The following is a 23,011-nucleotide window of genomic DNA, read 5'->3' as shown; positions in this document are numbered from 1 at the left end:
CAGACTGATAAATGGGCTATAAAATTACAGGAAATTTTTGATAGAGTCGTAAATAATTTCTATGCATTATTACGATTCAAAAGCCCTTCTTTTTAGTTTTATTTTAAAAAAAGAGTAGAAATCGACCAGGTAGGTCACCTTAAGTGGAAATCGAGCAGAAAGTTCGCCTGATGAGGGGATCACCGCCGCCCATGAGCATTCACAAAGCTAAAGTCAAACAAAATTAATAGATGAATTAATAAACGTTGAATGCATGCATGTGTAGTTTTATTTATTCCTGCGCTGCGCTAAAACTTACAAAATCATTTATTAAAACCTTCCTCTTGAATAACTCTATCTATTATCGTGGTCTCCTCTGAAAATCAGTGCAGCAATACATTTTAAATAATGGTTGCTGCTTTGCTGACGGGGAGTCCTGTTTGCCTCCATTGCTATCTTTTTTTTCTGTTTTGTGTGTTTATATTTTTTTTACATGGTGGCCAATAAAACGCTTTCTATTTCTATTAAAAAACCTCATCAAATTCTGTTCCTTAATTTTAAAGATACAGACACATACGGCCGAAAGCGATTTTGTTTATTCTATGTAGTGATAATACTCGTGAACAAAACTGCAGGTGAAAGCTAGTAATTGGATAGTAAATACGTAATTTTGAGTAATATGTGAAAGGTATTTGTGATAATGTGAAATTGTATTTACAAAGTAATGTCAACCGGCTCGTTGGTCTAGGGGTATGATTTTCGCTTAGGGTGCGAGAGGTCCCGGGTTCAAATCCCGGACGAGCCCGGATATCCTTTTTTTGGTTTTTTTACATTGTTGACATAGATGGGGCTTTATGCTTAGTTTAATGGAAGACAAATAATGGTAGTTAATATACATATTTTACAATGGCTAATATTTTTAACGTTAATTCCAATAAGCAGTAGCAGATATATCTGTCTAGAAAAAAAATTGTTTATATTTTAAATATATAATTTTATTATATTTTTAAATAACGAAAGGCAAAAAATTTAAATAATTAAATCAAAAGAAACGACATAAAACATGGTTCTTCTTACATTAAATATTTCTAATCTAATTTTAGAAAATATTCTATTCCCTGTATATTCGGCATCTGAGTATCCAATTACATATTCTAGTTAGGGTTTATAACGTATTTCGTTCTGTTTTTGAGAAGGGCATATATTATTCACGAGTTTAAGAAACGTGTCAACCCTATGGGTAAGGGCTGAGGGACACATTAGACGGAAATTTTAAACTTTAGTATGCTTTGAGGTTCTTGTGGTAAAAAAGGTTGTAACAAATTTAATTTAAAAGTGTTAGGTATTAAAAAAAGCTACTGTGATATTAAGATATTGGCTATTGCATTTTAGGCTAGCCGTTCTCCCCGGGTTCGACTGGTCGTTAGTTCTTTTTCATAATTTTGCCAATGTGTCCAATAGAGATTTTGTGGTGTAACTAACACGACTTTCTTTTATACTACATACCCATTGATAGATCTAAAATGAACCGACATAATATTATGCTTTTAGTCATTCTGGTTTAAATTGCTTCAGTTAATGAATTCGTTTCGTATCCACTGAAAATCAGTGTGAATCTAATTCCTTGTACGTGCTTCGACTTTATTATAATTCACTGAATGTTCACTTCATTTTATATTTATTTGTATTTTGTGTCCATTGGCGTAATATATATTGTTTGTACACCAAATAATAACATGACGTATGAAAAGTTATAAATTATAATGTTAATCAGATGTACATTAGCTTTAGATGGTAACTTGTAGGCTTATACGAGACATAAAACCAAAAGAACTATTAATCCACATTTCTACGATATTTTATTAGCTATAAATTAACCTAATAATTGCTTTCTTTTCTCAGATTGATGTGTCCGTAATTACTGCTTAGGCGGGTCCACACAGAGCGAACAGCATCGCGAATAAATGCATGAATTAGCTCGGTCGAAAATAACAGCACACGTCACTATCACAGTTTCATTATTTTTGATCGTCCACATATAAGTACCGAGTGTGTTCATTTCATATTAATATGCATTTTGTATACATTTTTGTATAAGTTTCGTTTATACGAAAGCGCGTATGCCGCCATTTTCCTCGATTAAGCCAGCTACCAGACTGTAGAGCTTCGCGCAGCAATTGCTTCACGACGCTGTTTGTTTAAATGTATCCGCCTAATGAAATATGGCAATAGAGCGAGCAGGCTTCCGCAGAAATAGCTGCATGAGCAGCTCGGTCAGTGTGTACTTGGCAGGAAAGCGCGTGTGCCGCCAAAGAGCCTCACGCGGAACGTTCGCGGGGCCGCTCGCTCTGTATGGACCCGCCTAACGAAATTTAGCAATCAATGCAGCAATGCGAAAACAGTACCGACTTTCAGTTATTCGTAATATCATCTGAATCCAGCCTAAATGTCAGAATGCAAAATGCAATCTGCATCGCAAATTAGTCCGTCTTTGTGCTCCACATTTTTCCCGTTAATTGTATGTTTAACTTACTCTTTTGTCCTTTTCGCGGGTTCATTAAGTTTTTATTTGCTCGCCGCTCTGTTTACGCGTATGAATGGTGATGTATGAAATTGTTGTTCACGTTTCATGGAATTATGAACTTTTTCAACGTGTTTCATGATTTATATAATTTAATTGAGTATTATTTCTGGTTTGTGTGATTGTGGGGAAATTAATTAATGGCCTTATATATCTTAAGACCCTAAACAATTGGTTATATTCAAACTCATAATTCATAAAGATATTGTACAAAAAAATACTCCTTACTGGCTTAATATTCATTATCCTGCAAAAGAAGCTGCATAAAACCCCTATTTTCCAGTCCATATTTTTAGAATTTACGACACTGACACCGTCGTGTTCATTATTTCAGTATTTAGTTTCCACTGGACACTAATGTGTTTTTACCGTACACCTTGCGCAATTTGTCCTAATTAGGAAGGCTAATTTCGTTTAAAAATCGCTAGTGCTTTTCTTGAAATATGCTCTTCTGTTTTATGCTTGCTTCTCGTTTATAGTAAGCCTTATTTTTTAATATAGTGAACTGAATGATTACTCTCAAAAAGGTTTCTTAATCATGTTAACTTTTAGAATTGCAGGATATTAATTATTTTAATAATATCCCAAGTCTCGAATATGAATTAACTTCTGGAACGACTCTAAATGAAAATAATTTCAACTAAATTAAAAGACGTTAAAACATTTTATCGAGATGCAATTCCTCCAATACAATAAAAACCACGAATAAAATAGCACTATCACAACCATCACTATTTTTATTTAAAACATAAAACACGTATGTTACTGCGAGAACTTTCTAGAGCATTCAATTGCTGATTTCGCTCCACGCTTTACATTTTCCTTTAAATTACTCTTTTGAGAGCTTCCAGATATATAATGAGTGTTATGTACTTTGGAATGGGTTAATGCAGTGGATGTTGCCTAGAAGATGAGATCTTCTAATATAAGTAAAATAATATTATTGATATTTTAATATAAAAATCGTAATATGTACCAACCACAGGTACCAACAGTCGCTTTCTATGTCCTTGTGTCCCTATGTATGCTTAAATATTTTAAACTATACCCAACGGATTTTGATGTAGTTCTTTTTAATCGATAGAGTGATTCAATAGGAAGGTTTTAGTATATAATTTATTAGGTTTTAGGCAATGCGGGCAAAGCAACGGGCGGAAAGCTAGTAAATTATAATATATTTAACGGAAGGGTTTTCATTGGAGTATTCCTTTTAAGATTTCAGTTGGATTCCGACAAGGAAGTATAAAGCAAAAAAATCTTAAGTGACGAAGAAGCCAGAAACCTACTTATCCGTAAAGAAAATCGATCAGTGAAACAGATGTGAAATACTTTTTAAGGTCCTTACGCAGCGCGATTTTCCTTCGTAAAAAAATTAGATAAGTGAACTTCTAGTATTTTTATACTAATACATAGTAAATTCTATCTACTTAATATCAAAATACCAACAGAATAGGTAACATTATATTTTAGTTACTCTTCCTCATATTATAAGATCATTATAACCCCAAATAGAAGATAAATTGAGCTCTAAAGACCGCAGTCTAGCACAAAAGTACAGCATAAAGAAATCATAAATCCGCTGCCAACAGAAGAATAGAACTAATTCCTCAAATCCTCATACAATGGGTCTTCAAAACTGTAATAATATGAAGTACATTATGAGATGAATCTTTTCTTAGCGGACAATATGCCTGAAATTGACTTCGGACTTCGAAACAACTCGTCTATTATCCGGGGGCGTGGTGTGAGACATGATTTAGCGCGTTTATGATACCTGATAAGGGCTTTTCTTTTTTGCCGCATTCTCAAGGGAATAGTTTGAAAGTTTATGAGATAGTTTGTGAAGTGTTTCATGTGTGTTATATAATTTTGTAGGAGGGATTTGTAGAATAATAAATATTTCCCTCGTTTTAAGCAATACAATCGGATGATTGCATTGTGTTTTAGTAAGCGAAACAAGTTGATTTTGACTGATAATATAAGGAGTAATTCGTTTATTAACTGTTAATAGAATCATTAAGAGAATACTGCTCAATATAAATTAAAAGATATAATGAAACCCGAAATACAGAAAGTGCAAATAATAATGAAAATGAAGCTTTACAGGCTCGGAGAAAATACTCGTCATCTGTAATTATTATCACATGGTTGACTGAATGTGTCGGATATTTTCCTGGAAATGGTCCAGCGCTAATTAAAAGTTATGTTTATTGTGAATAATGTTTTATGTAAAAATACAGAAAAATATACTTATGTCATACATATTTCGATATAACAATATGAAGACACTATCTTATTGATGAAAGTAAGCTGTAATAAGCAAGTACCTACTCGAATCACAATCACACTCAATCACATGGATATTACATTGCCTGTATTTATAAGTATTAGGTATTCATAGTATTAAAAAAGTCACTTCTATCCGCCTGCCTATAAGTTTAGATTTTTTAAAATATAGTGGTTCAAGAGGAAGGTTGGAATTGCATATTTGTAAATTTTTTTGACGATGCGGACAGACGCCGGCGCGGGATGACGGTTAGGTAGGTATAGTAGGCATGTAATAAATATCGTTATATGAAAAAAACAATAGAAATCGCTGCATCTTATGAATTAGACCACACATAAAGGTCAGAAGTTGAAGAAGTGTTCCCGCTTTATGACACAATAGAACCCAGCACTGCACTGGCACATTTCCACTGCAGTGTACACGATGTTTTATCGGGTACGACTTGTCGGAACGACATTGAATTATAATTTGTATGGAAAATGTTTGAAGAAAATATTCATTTTATATTGCACGCCTCATATGCGAAGCGTTGAGGTGGGTACTACTGTCACTTCGCGCAAAACATCTGATTTTTCAAACTTAAAATGTCTTTATGTATCATACATTGCACTTGTAAGATAATACATACACACACATATTAAGAAAAAACACTATTTTTAACGTTCATGATATTTTTGATGTCATTTTTGTTATTTAAACTAGTTAAAAAACAGTTTAAAAAAGTTCTGTCTTGGACGTCCGTGTGTCTGTATGTGCGGATCCTTTTTCTTGTTAACACGATAGCGACCGAAATACTTTACTAATCGAGTCTTTTTTTTTCTCTTACGCTTGAGTATGCTCAGGAATAGAACCCTTTCATTTTTCAGGGTCTGATTCGATGTGGTTTAATTGTTATTAAATAAACAAAAATAATAATTAATAAATATTTATTAAAAAAAAAATATGAGGCGTGCACTTTTGGATTTTCCAAATTTTTATTAGTATATTGAATGTTTGAATGTATGTTGATTGAGTTATTTTTAATGATTATGAAAAATCACTGAGCTGAAATCTGATTAAGTACCTAATACAAATTTTATAACGCTATAATTTATTCATTATTTGATAACGTAATTGCTTGATGCTTTTGCACAAAACCGCAAAAGGTAGGTAGGTACCTAAGTACATTTTTATAAAATAAAAATAAATATTCAATATATTATCATCAATAAGATAATTCCAATAAAATAGGTTTAACATTAAAATGTTTAATAACTGATGCCGATAATAATACAATAGAAGTTAAATAAAAATATCCATGATATTATTAAAGTGGGATTAACTTTAATGATACCGCTATCATTCAAATTTCGTCACAGTTATAAAAGTATTAGGTCATAAATTTATTTGAACTCAAATTAGTGAAAGGTAGCTAACATAAATAACCTTTCACTAATTTGCTTAATAAAATATAATTTCAAACAATTGCCAAGCGGCTCGTTGGTCTAGGGGTATGATTTTCGCTTAGGGTGCGAGAGGTCCCGGGTTCAAATCCCGGACGAGCCCGCAGACAGTTTTTGTTTTTTTTTTGTAATTCACACTTACACATTATAAACATGAGTTAGTTATTTATCTAAAATTTTTAAGGAAGTATAATTTTATAATATTATGTTACATTTAAGATCCAGTTTACGTTTCTAACTAGTTTCTACCATAACTATTTCAAAAGTAGACATATTAAGTTTCCAAGAAATAATTCAATTAGCAGAGCAAATTTAACTTAGCTCGAACTAAGCACTAAGTTAAATTAGTCCCTAAGCATCAATCACTTAGAAGTGTATCAATCCCGGAATCGTTCATTTGCAAAATTGATTTGTTTTACAGCATTTTTCCGGAAACGCTTTTGTTTGATTTTTCCCGGAACGTTTGCGGTCGGTTGAATTTTTTATTAAATGACACTCTATTTGTTATTTTTCGACCCTTTAATGTGATTATTGTTATGGGAAAGATTTAAGAGCAGAAAAGATTGTTTAAAAAAGTCGAAAGATTATTATTTTCTATCATGTTTACCGTTCAAATTAAGTAAGATTTACTGTTTAACTATGTTTTAATTCGCACACTGGGAAGTAGGAAAGTTGTTAATTTTACACGAAATAGTACGTACTACATTATAAAAGTAGATTTGAAGATAATATTAGGATATTAAATACCGTGAAAAACTAGGTAACAACACTTGATTACTAACTAGAACTTAGCCTATAATTTTTCACTTCAAAATGCCAAAAAAAAAATAACAAACGTAAATACACAACAGGAGAGATAACCTAACCTCTACATTTTTTTATGTCGGTTAAAAATGCAATAAGAACTCTTTGATTGCATTTAAATTTTACCCAGTCGTTTGAATAAAGGTAATTCCTATTTTAAGTTCGTAGTGACATAATTCGCAATGCTGTTAAAATTTGCATGACTAAAAGGTACAATGTGTTGATACTGTATAATTAATTTGTGTTATCTTTGAATACGTATGAAATAAATTTCAGTTTGGGAAAGTAATACTTATTGTAGTGTTTTAAAACAATAATTATGGTTAAGCGTTTAATTAATTAATTAATTTATGTAATATATATATAAGAAAAATATGGGCTGTCAATATTGCAAAGGTTATACTAAAATTTTTATGCAGAAATGACGATTAGAAATCCATACTAATATTATAAATGCGAAAGTAACTCTGTCTGTCTGTCTGTTACTCAATCGCATTTTATTACGCAACCTAAACCTATAACCTAGCGCAAAAACACAATTTTACCAGAAATATGTGAAAAATCCTGCCATTGTCGTTAATGAGATGTTTCTCATTTTCATGTACCTATCCATTTAAAATGTTAATTTACTTGAGTACTCCCGTGTTGTTGGCGTTGCAGTGTTATTTATTTTGTTAATTTTGCTGTAATATTTTAACGTATCCTTTATTTTGTTTCTTATCTGATTGCACAGAAATAAGGTGTATGCACAAGTGAGTGTAAGTTACTTTCAAAAGGTCTGTAGTGTTTGGGCTTACTACTAAGACTTAGGTGCTGTAAAATTAGTCATAATACATATATACATATATATTATAAGAGTATATCTTGTTATTAGTGTTTGAAACTAAAAAAACTTATTTTACAAAATTTCGGCTTATTCAGTGCTTGCTTAGAAAAATATTGGAACATTTTTGTAAATAATTTCACCATCTATGTTTCACTCATCCATTGTTCGGTATGATATGCAAAAAAAAATTGTGACCTTTGAACTCGGATAAAAAATCGAAAAGGACTCGATATAATAATAACCAAGACCAATTGATGATTGTTTGTTAATTGAAAGTAAGTAGGAGTAAACCTTTTGGAGTTGGTCTAAATTTAAATTTTGTCGTGATAATTTGATTTTTTGTTATAAAGAATTATTTATTCAAGATAGATTCACAATACTATATCGTTAACATACTACATATTATATTTAATATGTAGTATGTTAACTGCTCCGCCTCCTTGGTACAGTGGTTGACGCGTGAGCGTGGAACCGATGGGTCCTGGGTTCGATTCCCGGTGGAGACGAAGAAAAAAAAATGTCTCGGTCTGGCAGGACACAGAAGGCTGATCACCTACTTGTCCCTAAAGAAAACCGATCAGTGAAACAGATGTATAATGCATCTGCCCCTTACCCCACTAGGGGACATGGGACTTCACTTTTATGTTAACTGCTTGATGTACTTGGTTTAGAAACTAACCCTGGACAAAACAACCTCAGCAACATCCATTGTCCATCCAAATATATCGAACATTCGAACACCAATACAATTATTTAGTTTGATCGTTTCTAATAGCGATTACTAGTTCTGATAGTCCTTCGGCCATAACATGTAACTGCGATGCGGATAGCGTTTATTAGTAATTATTGGCTTTGTTATTCATGGCAAGGAGTCATAATGCAGGGGAATGACCAAGCAGTTGGATGGCCTAATATAGTAGTGTTTAGGAGTGAGTGCCGTTGATGTAAGAAGCGTTATACTTGTAATTATTTGAGTGCGTGTGATTTGTGATCACTAAGAATTAATGTTCAAAGTAATTTGTTATACATACTTACTTCGGAAAATTGGTAAAGTAAGCTGTCCTTTAAGATAAGAGGCATTCTTAGGAATAAGACAGTGATTTGTATGAAAATATATCTGTTCTATTCCATTCATAAATTGGATAATTTATGAATACTTAATTGTTGTTTATTGCTCACACAAACGTGATAAGATTAAAATATAAGTAAGTACCTACATGAAATTCAAAACGAAGCAACTTCATCAACAAACGAATAAAAAATATTATCTATTATTTTCCCTGTTCCTTAAAATATTTAATTTAGTTTAATTTCCATACATATTCCTACAGCTTAGTACGTGCATACAGAATGAACATTCGAGTACAGTCAGGTAGAAACTTTGTATGACATAAACAGAAGTCATATTAAATTCAGGAGGGTCCCTTTGTTGCTAGTTGGATTTCGTTCGCGATTGTACTTTTGTTCAAAGCTTATGTTAAAGTTGTTCAAATATCTTTTTGAATACGCTCCGTTTTCGTTTTTGGTGGTGTAATTTTGTTTGTGAAATTATTGTTTTGGAAGCTTTGGATGTTTTTGTTCTCGATGTAAGATAACACACAGGGTAAATACAGTCATGTGAAAACAGTATGACATTAATGAAATTATTTTTAAAGAAAAATTGTACTTAATTTATCAACTTGAATAAGATTATACGGGTCCAGGAATCTGGTAGAATATTTTAAAATAACTTTTTATAAATGACATTTTTTAGAGCTTTAAGGAACCTTAAAAGGAATAAGTTTATCTGATACCGGATTCTATTTAATATTATGTATTCTACAGCCTTATTTATTTAGGATTTAATTAATTGTATGGTGATTGGCGACAATCGGGACATGATAAATTGGTTAAATAGTTTTCTGTATTTAGTGGCACTAAACATCGTCACAGGCATTATTTATATATGTAGATTGTAGAGAATGTAATATTCTGGAGAGAATTTTAATGGAATCAATAAAACAATATGTAAAAACAGAATATTATATATTTGAAATCATCACAATTTTGCATAGAAAGTTCAAACACTACCTGTACATAGTCAATTATTTTTTATGGAGTATTATTAGTTTTTATAATAATTAAAACTTGATTTTTCGTGTTTAAAAATATCAACAAGAAATTGCATGTATAAAGAGAGCAATATCCCAAAAAGTAATTAATAATATTTTTTAAATTACAAATACAAATAGTTAATAATTTCTGGGGAAAATATGTATAAATACTAACAATACTCCATTATGACCACAATAAAAACATAATATTTACGAAGTTTCTAACATTTATTTACAGTTAAACATAGCAATTTGGCACTAATACTTTTATACATAACATTTATTCAAATATTATTGCAGAAGTATTTTATAAATTAAATATTGAGCTTTTATATAATACAATACTTATAAATAAGGATATACATCGATTTGTAGACGCTAGTTCTGATTAAGTAGAGTTAGTTCTTATTTCATACCCTATTTGTACGGCTTCTAATAATAAGACGACACGGAGTTAAAATATTGTATCCAATACATAATATATTATGTAAGTCAATAACCACTTATAAATAACTTTATTATACAATATTTTCAGTTAATTTTATTGCTACATCATTGATATAGTCTTGAGATCGTTTGGAAACCTTATCAGTTAGTTATCTATTTATACAGAGCTCCTTCTCTTGTCAATATTGTAAGATGTAAATTAAATATGTATAATATAGGGATAAATAAATTGTACCTATTATGCTATCTCAAATTGTGGAAGAGAGATTCCAATAGGTGCGGTTGTAAGAAGGGTAAAATGTACCAATCTTGATTCTACAAAATAGTAATGTATATCGGAATAATTTGACGTAATATACGATAAATTGTTGGTATCATGTTGAGTATAGCGATTCCGTAAAAAAATAACCAATTAATACAATTGCAGGAACGATAAACACTAGAATAGTTTTAGGAATTGAAAATAGGAGTTAGAACAACATTGATTTATGCCGTGATCGGTCATAACAAAGTTAGTTTCTGAATTTGTCAGTTCACTGCAAAATTTATGGGTACTACTAATGCGACTATGTTTAAACAAACTATATAGTTAATATTATGTGTATACATGTAGTAATAACTACTTTCATTTCATCATCAGCCGATGTACGTTCCCACTGCTGTGACACGAGCCTTGAGGGTTTCAATTATTGTACAGAAAACTGAAATATGGAACAATATTCTAATATTAACTGATGTCAAAGAATCCAATGGTGAAACTATGCTTCCTATGATTATTAAATATATTATTCAACTTTTTCATCCCATCATATTATATCTCATCTTTATATGTATGTAAAGGGACTAGGAGAAGAAATGGATCTAAAATCAGGTACAAAATACCTCTATTAAACTAAAACATATCATATTGAAACACTACAAGTCTTAATAAATTTGAACGTTGAAATAGAAAATCTGGCTTAAATGTAGTACACAATAGCAGTACATCTGGCATCAAAATTGATGTTAATATAATATGTAATTTCGATAAAGAAACCGACATCGTTAATAGTGTACGAAGAAGCTTGGAGTCTTGTAATTACATCAACAATGTAATGTTAAATTATTATAATGAGCATCGTAATACAACATGAGCAAATTTAAATCATTAATTGAGCATGTTAAAATAATATCACATTAGATTTGTCTTTCCACAGCCTTTGAGGTAAGGGAAATAAATAATTTACAAGGATTAAGACGTAGCTTAAAATAGACACAATTTTCTTGATAACGATTCGTATTTGATTGGTAATACAGGTATTGATAATATAAAGAGTAGGATAAATGCAACTCTTTGGGTAGATAAAGCTCTAGTTGGTCATGGCTTCACTACAATGAAAAAAAGACCCAACGTTGAGTTCTGTTCCATGCTTTCGTAGTTAACAATATACATATCGACTATATTAATACTGATTCTAATACATATTGTAATTTAAAATTCATTAACCGTTATAAAAACATCGATCTAACCAACATAAGCTTTATTTAAGAAGTTATTTACATTATTACCTCTGATATGATCAAATTATAGTTTAACATATTTACATTTTTCAAATCACGCCGTGCATTGACTTTTAATCGTTATATGTATAATTTATAATATTCCATATCATAATAACTATTTTATCAATTACAATAGTAGCTAGCAGAGTAACGTAGCTAAATAAACATGGACGGATGTCCAAGCTAACAACGAGTAGAGATTTTATCTTTAGATACATAGAAATTTCAACGGATACAACGTATGAAACTGTTTAAATTTTAAAATAACTGAGGCTGAAATCCACTTGAACTACGTCACGTCTACGTACCTGGAAGTTAAAAGCTTCAGTCTAAATCCGTTATTATTTATTTAAGTAAATAACAATGAAACAAACGTAACTAAATTCTAATAAGTAACTTTAAAGAAATAAAAAATATCACAACCTTAAACAAACGAAATCTTAGATCTACAGGTTTGGCATTTCAATTGCTATTAATAATATTAATACTGATATAAGTACACGTTTAAAGCATTTATACTGACTAGAATTCAAAGTACTAATATGATATGCTATTTCCTACCAAAAGTCTGGCCGTTAAGATCTCTAGAACGTTCGTTGTAGATGTATGTACATTTGTAAAATTACGAGATCTAATGTGTAAAAACGACCACATAGTCCGAACGCTAGGTACTGCATTTGAGGATTTTTCGGAAGGCTTTCCTGAATTCAGGGTTGAAGATGGTGTAGATGACAGGGTTGAGGAAGGAGTTGATGTAACCGAGCCAGGTGTTGAGGATGAAGACGGTGACTCCTGGGGAGAACTGCAGGCCGAACTTGGCGCAGATGGCGTCTAACACGTTGCAAGTGAAGAACGGCGTCCAGCAGAAGAGGAAAACACCTGTAAAAACGGATTTATTTTAGTTATGATGCTTTTTAAACTGTCACAATTCTGTCAATTAAAACTATGTTGAATAGGTGAAGAAATGTGAACGGGCTCATAGGAGCGTTAATATCGATTAGTCTTAGATCTAGTTTCAGTTTTCGCAAAGTAAAATAAAAGCGATAATTTTATTGGGAAAAGGTTTAACACATAAAAAGCGATAATTTTATTGGGAAAAGGTTTAACACATTCGAAAAGTTTTCTATAACAAAATTAATAATGTCGAGCAAAATTTTAATTTATATTTATGAAGAATAAAGTCAGAGGTCATTAAATTGACTGTTAATTTTCTTAAGAAATTGCTCACTTTACAAGATCCTAAGATATCACAAGTTCAACAGTTTGGAACAAGTATTATTTGCGAAAAGGTGTGAACTTCTTAAATTTTGATATAAGTAATTTTCCTTCTTCCAAATACTTCCGAACTTGGTACAAGTTTTAACAAGTTCCCTTTAGAAATAGGTGAACCACTTAGGCGAGTTTCGAAACGTATAGAAATTCATAGAAAAACATTCCACGAAAATATTACAATTCACCGTTTGGGATAACTTTTGAGATCTGTCAAACACTTCACCGCAATATCGGTTATTTATTTAAGTATCGAACTTTTCATTTTTACAAACGACCAAGGTCATAAAGCATACAAATTCAAATTAAACTTCGCTAACCTTTTTCGCTCAAAGAATCTTCTGTCCGACCTTTTGTCGAACTTCGCGGTGGTTTCTAATTCATATAACTATAAGTACTTATATTTTTATCAACTTCGACAATTCTTTGTGGAAAGTTTTCAAATAATTTAAATCAGATGTTGAGCCTTACCTAAGACAATAGCCAGAGTCTTGGTGGCTTTCCTTTCTTTCTTGGCTGACGACTTTTCCCGTTTCTTCTTGCTTGCCTTATTAGCCTTGTAAATAGTGAAACGGGCCGTGGAACTCGCTTTTCTTTCCTTTTTACTGTTGGTGCCGTCTCGAATGTCATAATGACTGGAGCCGAGGTCGTCGTCTGAGCGGAAAGCTATTGAGGCATTCCTAAAATTGAAATGTATATTATTAACAGGTATTTCCAAGAAAAGTTTATGAAATGTGAGATATTTTTTTTAATAAATCAGATGAGCTATGAAATCTGTTTCTTTGAAATTCCTATTCATAAATTATTATTTGTCACTACGAGACTTAAACATGTCATAATAGACTAAAATGTAATGACTTACAAAGGCACATATTGGTTACTTCTGTTAAATTTATTTTATTAATTATAGATAATATTATAATATTCAAAATCGGTTAATTGCTTTGAGCGTGAAAGCGTTATATAGCTTATGCATTTGTAATACTGCTCTCCGAACCGGTGCTAAATGGTAGAACTATATTACGACAATTGAAAAGTGCTCCTTGAAGAATCCAATGAATCAATAAATATCTGAGTTTTTACCTGGAGTCCGACTCAACTCGTTTGCCATTCTTCTTCTTCCATCTCTCACATGCTGCGACGTTCCTGATCACTGTAGCATCTCTGATCGCTGGTGATGGTGGTGGTGACACGTGTTCTCTTATCGTATCTTCTAGATTGGAAGGCACATATCCTGAATCATTGTTCCCATTTGGATCTTGAAGGGCTTGCAATTTTAGCTTTTTTCTTGAAGGCCTGGTAAAAGACGTAATAAGAGGTGTGTCAATGTTATCAATAGGGTGTATTAAAATTTCATGTGTTCATCAAGTACATTGACTAATTGATTAATGGATGTTATCTGATATTTTTATATAATAAATTTAACACTATACATTGCAAGACGTTCACGATTATACATAATATATTATGTATAATATATTATAGTATTGGCTAGTCAGTTTTCAAGTGGAATGTTAAACTTTTTCATTGAGGTCAACGTGGGAGAGCTGCGTAGTATACTAACACAATAAAAATCCTTTAGACTTGTTGTGAAAATAAATCTATATCGAAATACCAACTCCAAAAACCTTGTACAAGTAAAGTATATAAAGTAAAGTAAAGAGATTCCTTGCCCAAAATGAAACTATTTCAAGTCCGAAAAATTCTCGGTCTTAATCAAAATTTGGTTGGCGACAAAACAAGCTTATAATCTATGTTGTTTTAGCGCTTTGGTAAGAAAGTGGAAACTTTAATAATTATACTGGTTTCATGGGTATAAAAGAAATAGATAAACTTTTTCGGTTGGCAGCTCGAAATATAACTGGGCATCCTTTGCTATAAACCGGTTTATTACTTTGAGAAAGTACTTTTTTAGCAATGTGACAAAAATGACCTATAATCCGAAATATTTGTCCGAAATATCTGTCCAATATTTTTCTAATAAACTACCTAAACTAAGTTATAAAAAGAATGTGTTAAAAAATATATTTTGTTAGGATTATAATCGCTACCAGCACTTTCTTTACGTTAAAGATTTCAAGAGCAAAATTTGGGTGTTATCCAATTTATTATTGCTCGCCTGTTGTCGAGTAAGTAGTATTTTTCATTTTTCGATCACCTTTTTGTAATAAGTGATCTCTTCTCAATAAAAATTATTATAAACTTTAGTTCTTGGCCACAACAGGTGCTAGTTTTGCCATAAAGAATAAAATAATAATCTACAAACTTGGCATTTTCCTCAGTGACGGTGGCCAGCATGAACTCCGTGGACTTGTCGTTGGGGATCACGTGGCACAGTTCAGCATCCGCTTCTAGATCTATCGACCGCTTGTCAAAACTGCAATGGAATGTCAGTTTTGCTAGTTAAGGTAATTTGATTCATGTTTGTCTTTTGATGACGATGTTGGTTGCTGATTATTAATTTGAAATTATATTATTATTTCGGTTAGATATTTGTTTAATTCATACACGGATAGGGATTCTGATAAGTGTGTAACGTGTTCAATTTGGATGTGTGTGTTTAAACCTGAACACAAAACTTGGAGTAATATCATTGCTATATTAATCCAACCACATTCACGCAATAATTTAAAGCATAATAATTTGGCATAGAGATTGTTATTGTCTGGATAATTTATACAGACACCAAGCGAGTGAAGTCGTGGGATCACGTTGTAAAGTCCGTTAACATACCTATCTTCATGATCATCCTCATTGCTTCCAGAGCCAGTGTTGGTTGGTCTATCATCAATCGCGGTTTCCAGCTGCCTGGTGGCCGCCACGTTCTCTATCACCAGGGCTGTGGTGGTGCCGGTGTGTTCACCAGCTGTGGGTGGCTTCTTCGCTGCCCGCTGCTTCTTCGCACGTTTCCTTAACGCCTGGTTATCATAAACAAATTTTTATATGGCCACTGTATACAACTAAATTTAGTGTTGAGGATACTGCTTGTTATAATCACTTTAATTTAGAATGTATTTGTTACTTATCTTAGATATTTATGAAGAACCTATTATAATTTTGATCATAACTATTATTAATTGTAGTTTCTCGACTTTCGAGACATTATCATGGAGTAGTATAAATAAATAATGCAGTACTTGTCGTCATTTATTCAAATTATAGATTGGCTTTAATTTATTATAAAACTTATTTTTACTAAAAAGTAGCAAGACAGAGAAGTGTGATAAACATTTATGAAAAACTCACCTTAAATATATTATAATACAGGAACATCATCATAATACAGGGGATATAAAAGGAGCCGAGCGAGGAGTACAGCACATAGTTCTGGCTATTGAACAGACACTCGTCATAGTTCCTGTCAGGCGTGTCGTTGAGGCCCAGCACGATTGGGGCTCCGATGGCCGCGGATATCATCCACACGAGGACTATTGTGAACCAGACGCGACGGTTGTTCTTATGTTTCGCGTACTTGATGGGTTGTGTTACTGCTATGTACCTGGGGATTAGAATTGTAACTGTAAATACAAACTGGGCAATTTTCAGATTGAAGAAACATTACACGTATTGCTTAGTTGACTTGGGCGGCATAATACAATAGTTACATTTTCTACGTTATACTTTTAATATTGCATATTCTTCTATCTTTCTTTCATTTCAGCTTATTAATCTTATAAATTAGCTAGAATGTTGAATAATGTTATAATTAGATGGTTTAAATATTATATTTTACCTTTATTAGAATAATTCTGTAAGTGGTATCTTTTATGCCCAAAAGGTTTTAGAAGTTATTCAGTTGTAATACTACAAAAAGCAATAGAAACCAGGTCAGGGCTCGTAAAATATATAAATCATGTATTCTTTGGTTAAATTGAGTAGGGTAAACGAAAAAATCGACATTAAACGATTTACTAACATGATTTATAGCGAATCCAAATAGTCAAATCACATGCTAAACTAGCTCTTGTACACAAAATGTTTATATTGTTTTAAAAGAAAATGCATAGATTTGTTGGTATTGAATGTAAAATTATTGACACGGATTTATGAATGAAGATAAAAATGTATTAATCTTTTAATTATATCATAAAATTTTAAAGGATAAATAAAGAACAGTAAAAAAACAATTTATTATTTTAAAAATACCTTATAAAACGATTTTTAAATCTGTTAAATCTTATAATCGTTATTATTAACTATACACAGAATATACACTAATTTGAGCACAAATTCGATCCAATATAACTACATAATATTACAAATTGAATGTCTTTTAGAAGGAAGGAGATGACAATTAAATTAATAAAGCACTCAGATACATCAAAGGTTGGTGATTAAATTACTAGTTATCAATATGGAGAGAACGTGTGAAATGGGTATGTTAATAGCCGAAATGTATGTATAGGTATAATAACTATAGATATCAATTCTGTATGTATGTAAGTATGTATACTAGTTACTGTTACATCGTTAATACCTTTGTAACAACTGATTTAATGTGTTTGATTCGTGTAAAATTAACTATTTGAATTTAGGAAACATTTCTGAATGAGTCTTGACATGTCATAGAAACTATGTACTTAGGTAATTATAAATATATTGAGATAGAATACTTGAGATTCTGAATTATTTTAAAATTGCACACTAATTTCGCGCACTAAATTAATGCATCCAATAATTTTATCTTTAGTTAGGCAGGTATTAACCAAAAATCAAAAAATATAAAAAAAAAATCACCTCCTATCCCTACCAATTTCTAAGTTCACATGCGAGGAAAATGAAATTCTATACCCAAGCACTACAGACATAAGTCCATCAAATGCAAGTTGCCGATACTCCAAGGCGAATCTATTACAGAGAGGTCCTACCTTTCAGGTCTTAGTTTATTCCACTACGTTGGCCAAATACGGCTTGCCAATTAGTCGTAATACAAATTAGGTACGTGCATTCTGATATTATTGGACCTGGCTAAAGCCGGCTTTTCCCGTACCTACCACAGGGGCAATATTGGAATTGCACCCTTAATTGCCTCTGATTTGTAATGTGTATAGGTAAGCAGGGGCAATTTTTAAATCAGTTTAAAAATTGCTCCGAGTGCCGTGCAACCGATATTGTCCCTGCGGCAGGTATGTGAGTAGCCCGCTTTATTCTATCTAAAGAGGTTTATTCATAATCTGCATAAATTCAATAACGCTCTAATAATTAATTTTTATAATACATTTTAATGTCGAATAGTGATCAATAGATATTATTTTCACCTTAAATTTCTGTTAATTACGAAACTTTATAGTTTTCTACGAATGAAATCCATAAAGTTTTTATCTGTTCAGTGACAAAACCTCATTATAATAATAAAAGTGTAAAATAGCTTAAGCTGGAAAAAGGTTTCTACCACATTTTATGTCACTTTAAAAAGTCCTTGTCATCGAGTCAGAGCGTTTAAATTAGAAATTAATAAAACAAAGCGTACCTATCAACTGAGATGGCCACTAGATTGAATATACTCGACGTTGACGATGTGACATCCATCGCTATGTACACGTCACACACAAACGCTGGCAGACCCCATGAGCCGTGCACCTGTGAACAAAAACAAACCCTATTACATCGTGATAAAGCACAAATTCATTACACACAGAAACATCGATGAGCCGTAATCGAAAATCAACCTTAAGTACACAGAATAGAGATTAAATGTGAAAACGATGCAGTATTGAAAAATACTGAAAATTCAACACAGTTTGTGTTATCTCTATCAGCTGTCGGTTTCGCGAGTTTGCAAAGCGTTTAGTTAAAATTGTTATCTGCTTTGTAAGGGTTAGCTTATGGCGATAAGCAACGCGGGGTTAAAGTTTTAATCAGTTTGAACATTTTGTATCTGTTTCAGAAGTCATTTCCTTGTTATGTGTTTATTTTGTGAAAGTTAAGTGCGTGTTTCTCTGTTAATGATCATTGAACATTTTTATTTAAATTTATGAAGATTAGCAACAGTTACGTTACAATTCAGCTTTAAATACTATCATGGCTATCTTCAGATAGTTTTTTTTTGTTTTATTTATAACTAGCGACCCGCCCCGGCTTCGCACGGGTGCAATGCTGATACTAAATACACTACAGAAAAACTGTGAACGTTGTATATAAAAACATAGCGGCCCGGCCGGGCCGGCCGGTACCGCCGCAAACGCTACGTCCCGCAATTTTTAAATCTGTAATATCTTCGAAAATATTCACTTAAATCATATGGTGTAAAGTGCCATATAGATCTATATTAAATGAACAATGTATTCAAGGTATTTAATTGGTTAAGGATTAATGCTGTATTGGTGAAAATCGCTTCGAAAATTAGCTATTATTTGTCGTAAAAAGTAAATGACAAAAAAATGTTATTGTGGGTTATCCATAAGAGATAGACATACACCATCGCGGACTTTTCTGTAGACCTTTTCAATGTGTATAACACTTTGTACATTATTTTGATAAAACTCGTAGGGTTCAGCCTGCGTTTGCAATATAAGCGGAAACAATGTAATTTTTTACGACATCACATTAGAAACCTCAAAAATAACAGTACTTCTCCACTATTTAATGGATGTTATTATACATATAAACCTTCCTCTTGAATCACTCTATCTATTAAAAAAAACCGCATCAAAATCCGTTGCGTAGTTTCAAAGATTTAAGCGTACAAAGGGACATAGGGACATAGGGACAGGGAAAGCGACTTTGTTTTATACTATGTAGTGATAATCATTGCATTTTTTTATTTATGCATAGCTGTATGTCATTATCGTTACAATCCAGCTTAAAATTTAATGATCACAATCTTCAGATGTCTTTTTGAAGTGAAACTTCTTTAGGCTCGTTACTCTCAAATGTCAAGGTCGCGTCATAATATGGCATAAGGCGACGATTTTAGTGTCTTTGAATTTTGCCAAAGAAGTTTCATTTCTGACACGTGTGTTTGGCACATGCATCGTCATCATCATCATGCTTGACAATCAAGCATAAGCATAACCTGAATCGATTGAGCAGAATCCTCCCATACATATCGCAAAGTAAATCGTATGTGAAATAGCTGAAAACATCGCAAACTACTCATAACATCGTTCTAACTGAAAGAAAAGAATCCATATCTACTTAACAGACTTATTCGCAGACAGCAAGTTTTAAATCCCCAAGCGAGTTCCTTTCAATTCCGTTCATTAAAACGCTCCGCTCCTTAATGAGGGTGGCGTTAATGAAATTGCAGTGCGATGTGGTGCGAGTTGCAAATGGATAAGCTTGCGGTTTATATGTTAAGCCTGGGATGCTGAGAAAGTGTGTGGTATTAGTTTTAGATCGATGTGGTAGATAGTAGATGGTACAGAAGGTAGCAGAGAGCTTTTTGGTGTAGTGTTTTTTGTTCTAAAATTCGAGTCTTTATAATGTGTCAGATATTTCGAAGTTTTCTAACTAAAATACAAGTCATACATTTAGTTAAATAAAATAATATTGTTATGATTGATAACGCATCTTTGAATAAAAATGCTATATATAAAAAGCCCAAACGTTAAAATTGTTATACATTGTGGAATAGTGATAATTATTTGTATGTATTTGTAAATAGATAGTAAGTAAGTAAGGAGTGATGCGGACCATTTTGGTTAATTTTTATCGTAAAATATGGATGAAATATTATATAAGAGCAAATTTATTTTTGCGATAACAAAACCCGGTTTAAGGATTAAATTTTATGAATGGAGGGCAGTTGTCACTCATTTTAGTAAATTTAATAAACCGTCGAGTGGGTTACTTAAAAAGTTAGTGTCGAAAAATGAAAATTTAATTATTTTAAAATGAAGTACTTATTTCATTATTCCTGAATTATATAAAACTAGTGGTCCGCCCCGGCTTCGCCCGTGGTTCATATTTCGCAATAAAAGGTAGCCTATGTCCTTTCTCGGGTATCAAAATATCTCCATACCAAATTTCATGAAAATTGGTTCAGTAGTTTAGGCGTGATTGAGTAACAGACAGACAGAGTTACTTTCGCATTTATAATATTAGTATGGATAATATATAAATATGGATTTGTGTAAGTTTTTGACACTTGGCACATAATAATAATAATTGCCAGTTTAACAAGAAAAGGCAGAAACTAATAAAAAAAATACGAAAGATCAGACAAAAGCCTTAATGGCCACCGGATGTCGGGTTGAGGACGTGACGTCAGATAATAGAAAATAAGTCGGAAATCTATTAAATTTTCATTTTTTAACAATCTTGAGGATTTAGTATTTAAAATTCCGAGATTGTTCTTTGTTAAACTATTTATTGAGGAAATCCAGTTAATTTAAATATTATTGAAACAATTACATATCAGCAGTCACCAAAAAGAAACAGAAATAACAACAAAACATGAATATAATATGAGATCTCGTCATCACTGTAATTTAATTTCCAAGCTCCTAACAACCTGTATATACTTTTAAATTCATTATAAAAAAGAAACAAGTCATGCCTCCTGCAAGGGGACTGGAGATCTTTCATTATAATGGCTCATATACCATCATCATCATACTTAAATTAATTTATGGTTTTCATTTCCTACCAAGCCTAGTCAAATGAAGCATTATTATTTTTAAAGCAAGAATGATATTATATGAAAATGTAAAATACAGATGTACAGGGTAAATAAAGATTACCTACTTACTTACTTACTTACTTCAACGGCGCAACGACCCAAAGAGGATCTTGGCCTCCGACACCAAAAGTTTCCAGGTTTCGCGCCTAAGCGCCCTGGTGTTGAGGTCTTCTACTTGGAGGATGTCCAGATCTTTTTGGACTTCGTCTCTCCAACGGTGACGAGGTCGGCCGACGGGGCGCCTACCGATCGGCTTGCTCATGTACACCCTCTTCGCAGCGCGATCGTTTGGCATCCTTTCTAGGTGACCGATCCATCGAAGGCGAGCAGCTTTTGTCTCACCAATAATGTTGGGTTCACGGATGAGATCTTCGATGTCTTGATTTTTCCTCATTCTCCAAGTTCCCTCATCAGATTTTGTAGGTCCTAAGATTTTCCGATAGATTTTCCTTTCCGCAACTAAGAGCTTCTGTTCTTCTTTCTGGCTTAGTGTCCACGATTCGCACCCATACATTAGGATTGGTCTAATAATGGTTTTATAGATTTTGACCTTTGTTTTCCTGCTTATAATCTTGGACACAAGGATTTTATGGAGCGCTGCTGAGCATCTTAGTGCGTTTTGGATGCGGATATCTATTTCGGCTTCTCGGCGGTTAGTATCCGTAACTGTGCAACCTAGATATTTAAAGGAGTCTGTTCCTAGGTATGTAGTATCTCCGGTTACCAGATTTTTCCTACAAACTCTAGTATCTTTGTATCTTTTCATATATAGGTATTCCGTTTTTTCCCCGCTTATCTTAAGGCCAATCTTAAGACCTTCCGATTCTAGTGTCTTAGCCATTAACGTCAGATCTTGTTCACGTTGTCCTAGAAGCGCTAGATCGTCAGCGTATCCAATAACTTTGTGATTGCCGTTGAGCTCAATACCACCCTCAAGTATCAGGATTTTTCTAATAAGGTATTCTAGAGCAAGATTGAACAGAATTGGTGAAAGTGCATCTCCTTGTTTTAGCCCAGTGGTGACTTCAAATACATCAGTAAAGCCTCGACAAACCTTGACTTTCATTTTGCTGGTTTCGGTAGCTACTTTTACCATTCTTACCAGTTTTTCAGGGATT

General features: G+C 32.5%; 1 protein-coding gene and 2 non-coding genes across 3 annotated transcripts; 2 read left to right on the top strand and 1 right to left on the bottom strand.

Annotated features, from left to right (window-relative positions):
- Positions 1-712: 712 nt before the first annotated feature.
- Positions 713-784, top strand: TRNAP-AGG (transfer RNA proline (anticodon AGG)). The gene has a single exon. It is a non-coding gene; the product is annotated as a tRNA-Pro (tRNA).
- Positions 785-6,320: 5,536 nt separating this feature from the next.
- Positions 6,321-6,392, top strand: TRNAP-AGG (transfer RNA proline (anticodon AGG)). The gene has a single exon. It is a non-coding gene; the product is annotated as a tRNA-Pro (tRNA).
- Positions 6,393-12,480: 6,088 nt separating this feature from the next.
- Dop2R (dopamine D2-like receptor) lies at positions 12,481-18,841 on the bottom strand. Its single transcript, XM_090103671.1, has 7 exons — positions 18,741-18,841; positions 16,517-16,769; positions 16,004-16,188; positions 15,537-15,647; positions 14,354-14,566; positions 13,742-13,950; positions 12,481-12,880 (listed from the first exon to the last, which is right to left on the bottom strand). The coding sequence occupies exons 1-7, from the start codon at positions 18,797-18,799 to the stop codon at positions 12,666-12,668; spliced, it is 1,245 nt and encodes a 414-aa protein (XP_089959797.1). The 5' UTR covers positions 18,800-18,841; the 3' UTR covers positions 12,481-12,665.
- Positions 18,842-23,011: the final 4,170 nt, after the last annotated feature.

Source organism: Colias eurytheme, chromosome 7 (assembly GCF_061535395.1).
Source record: "Colias eurytheme isolate Ceu_HAF_F1 chromosome 7, ilColEury1 Martin Lab GWU primary, whole genome shotgun sequence".
Taxonomy (NCBI): Eukaryota; Metazoa; Arthropoda; class Insecta; order Lepidoptera; family Pieridae; genus Colias; species Colias eurytheme.
This window is presented reverse-complemented; position numbering and strand designations above follow the sequence as displayed.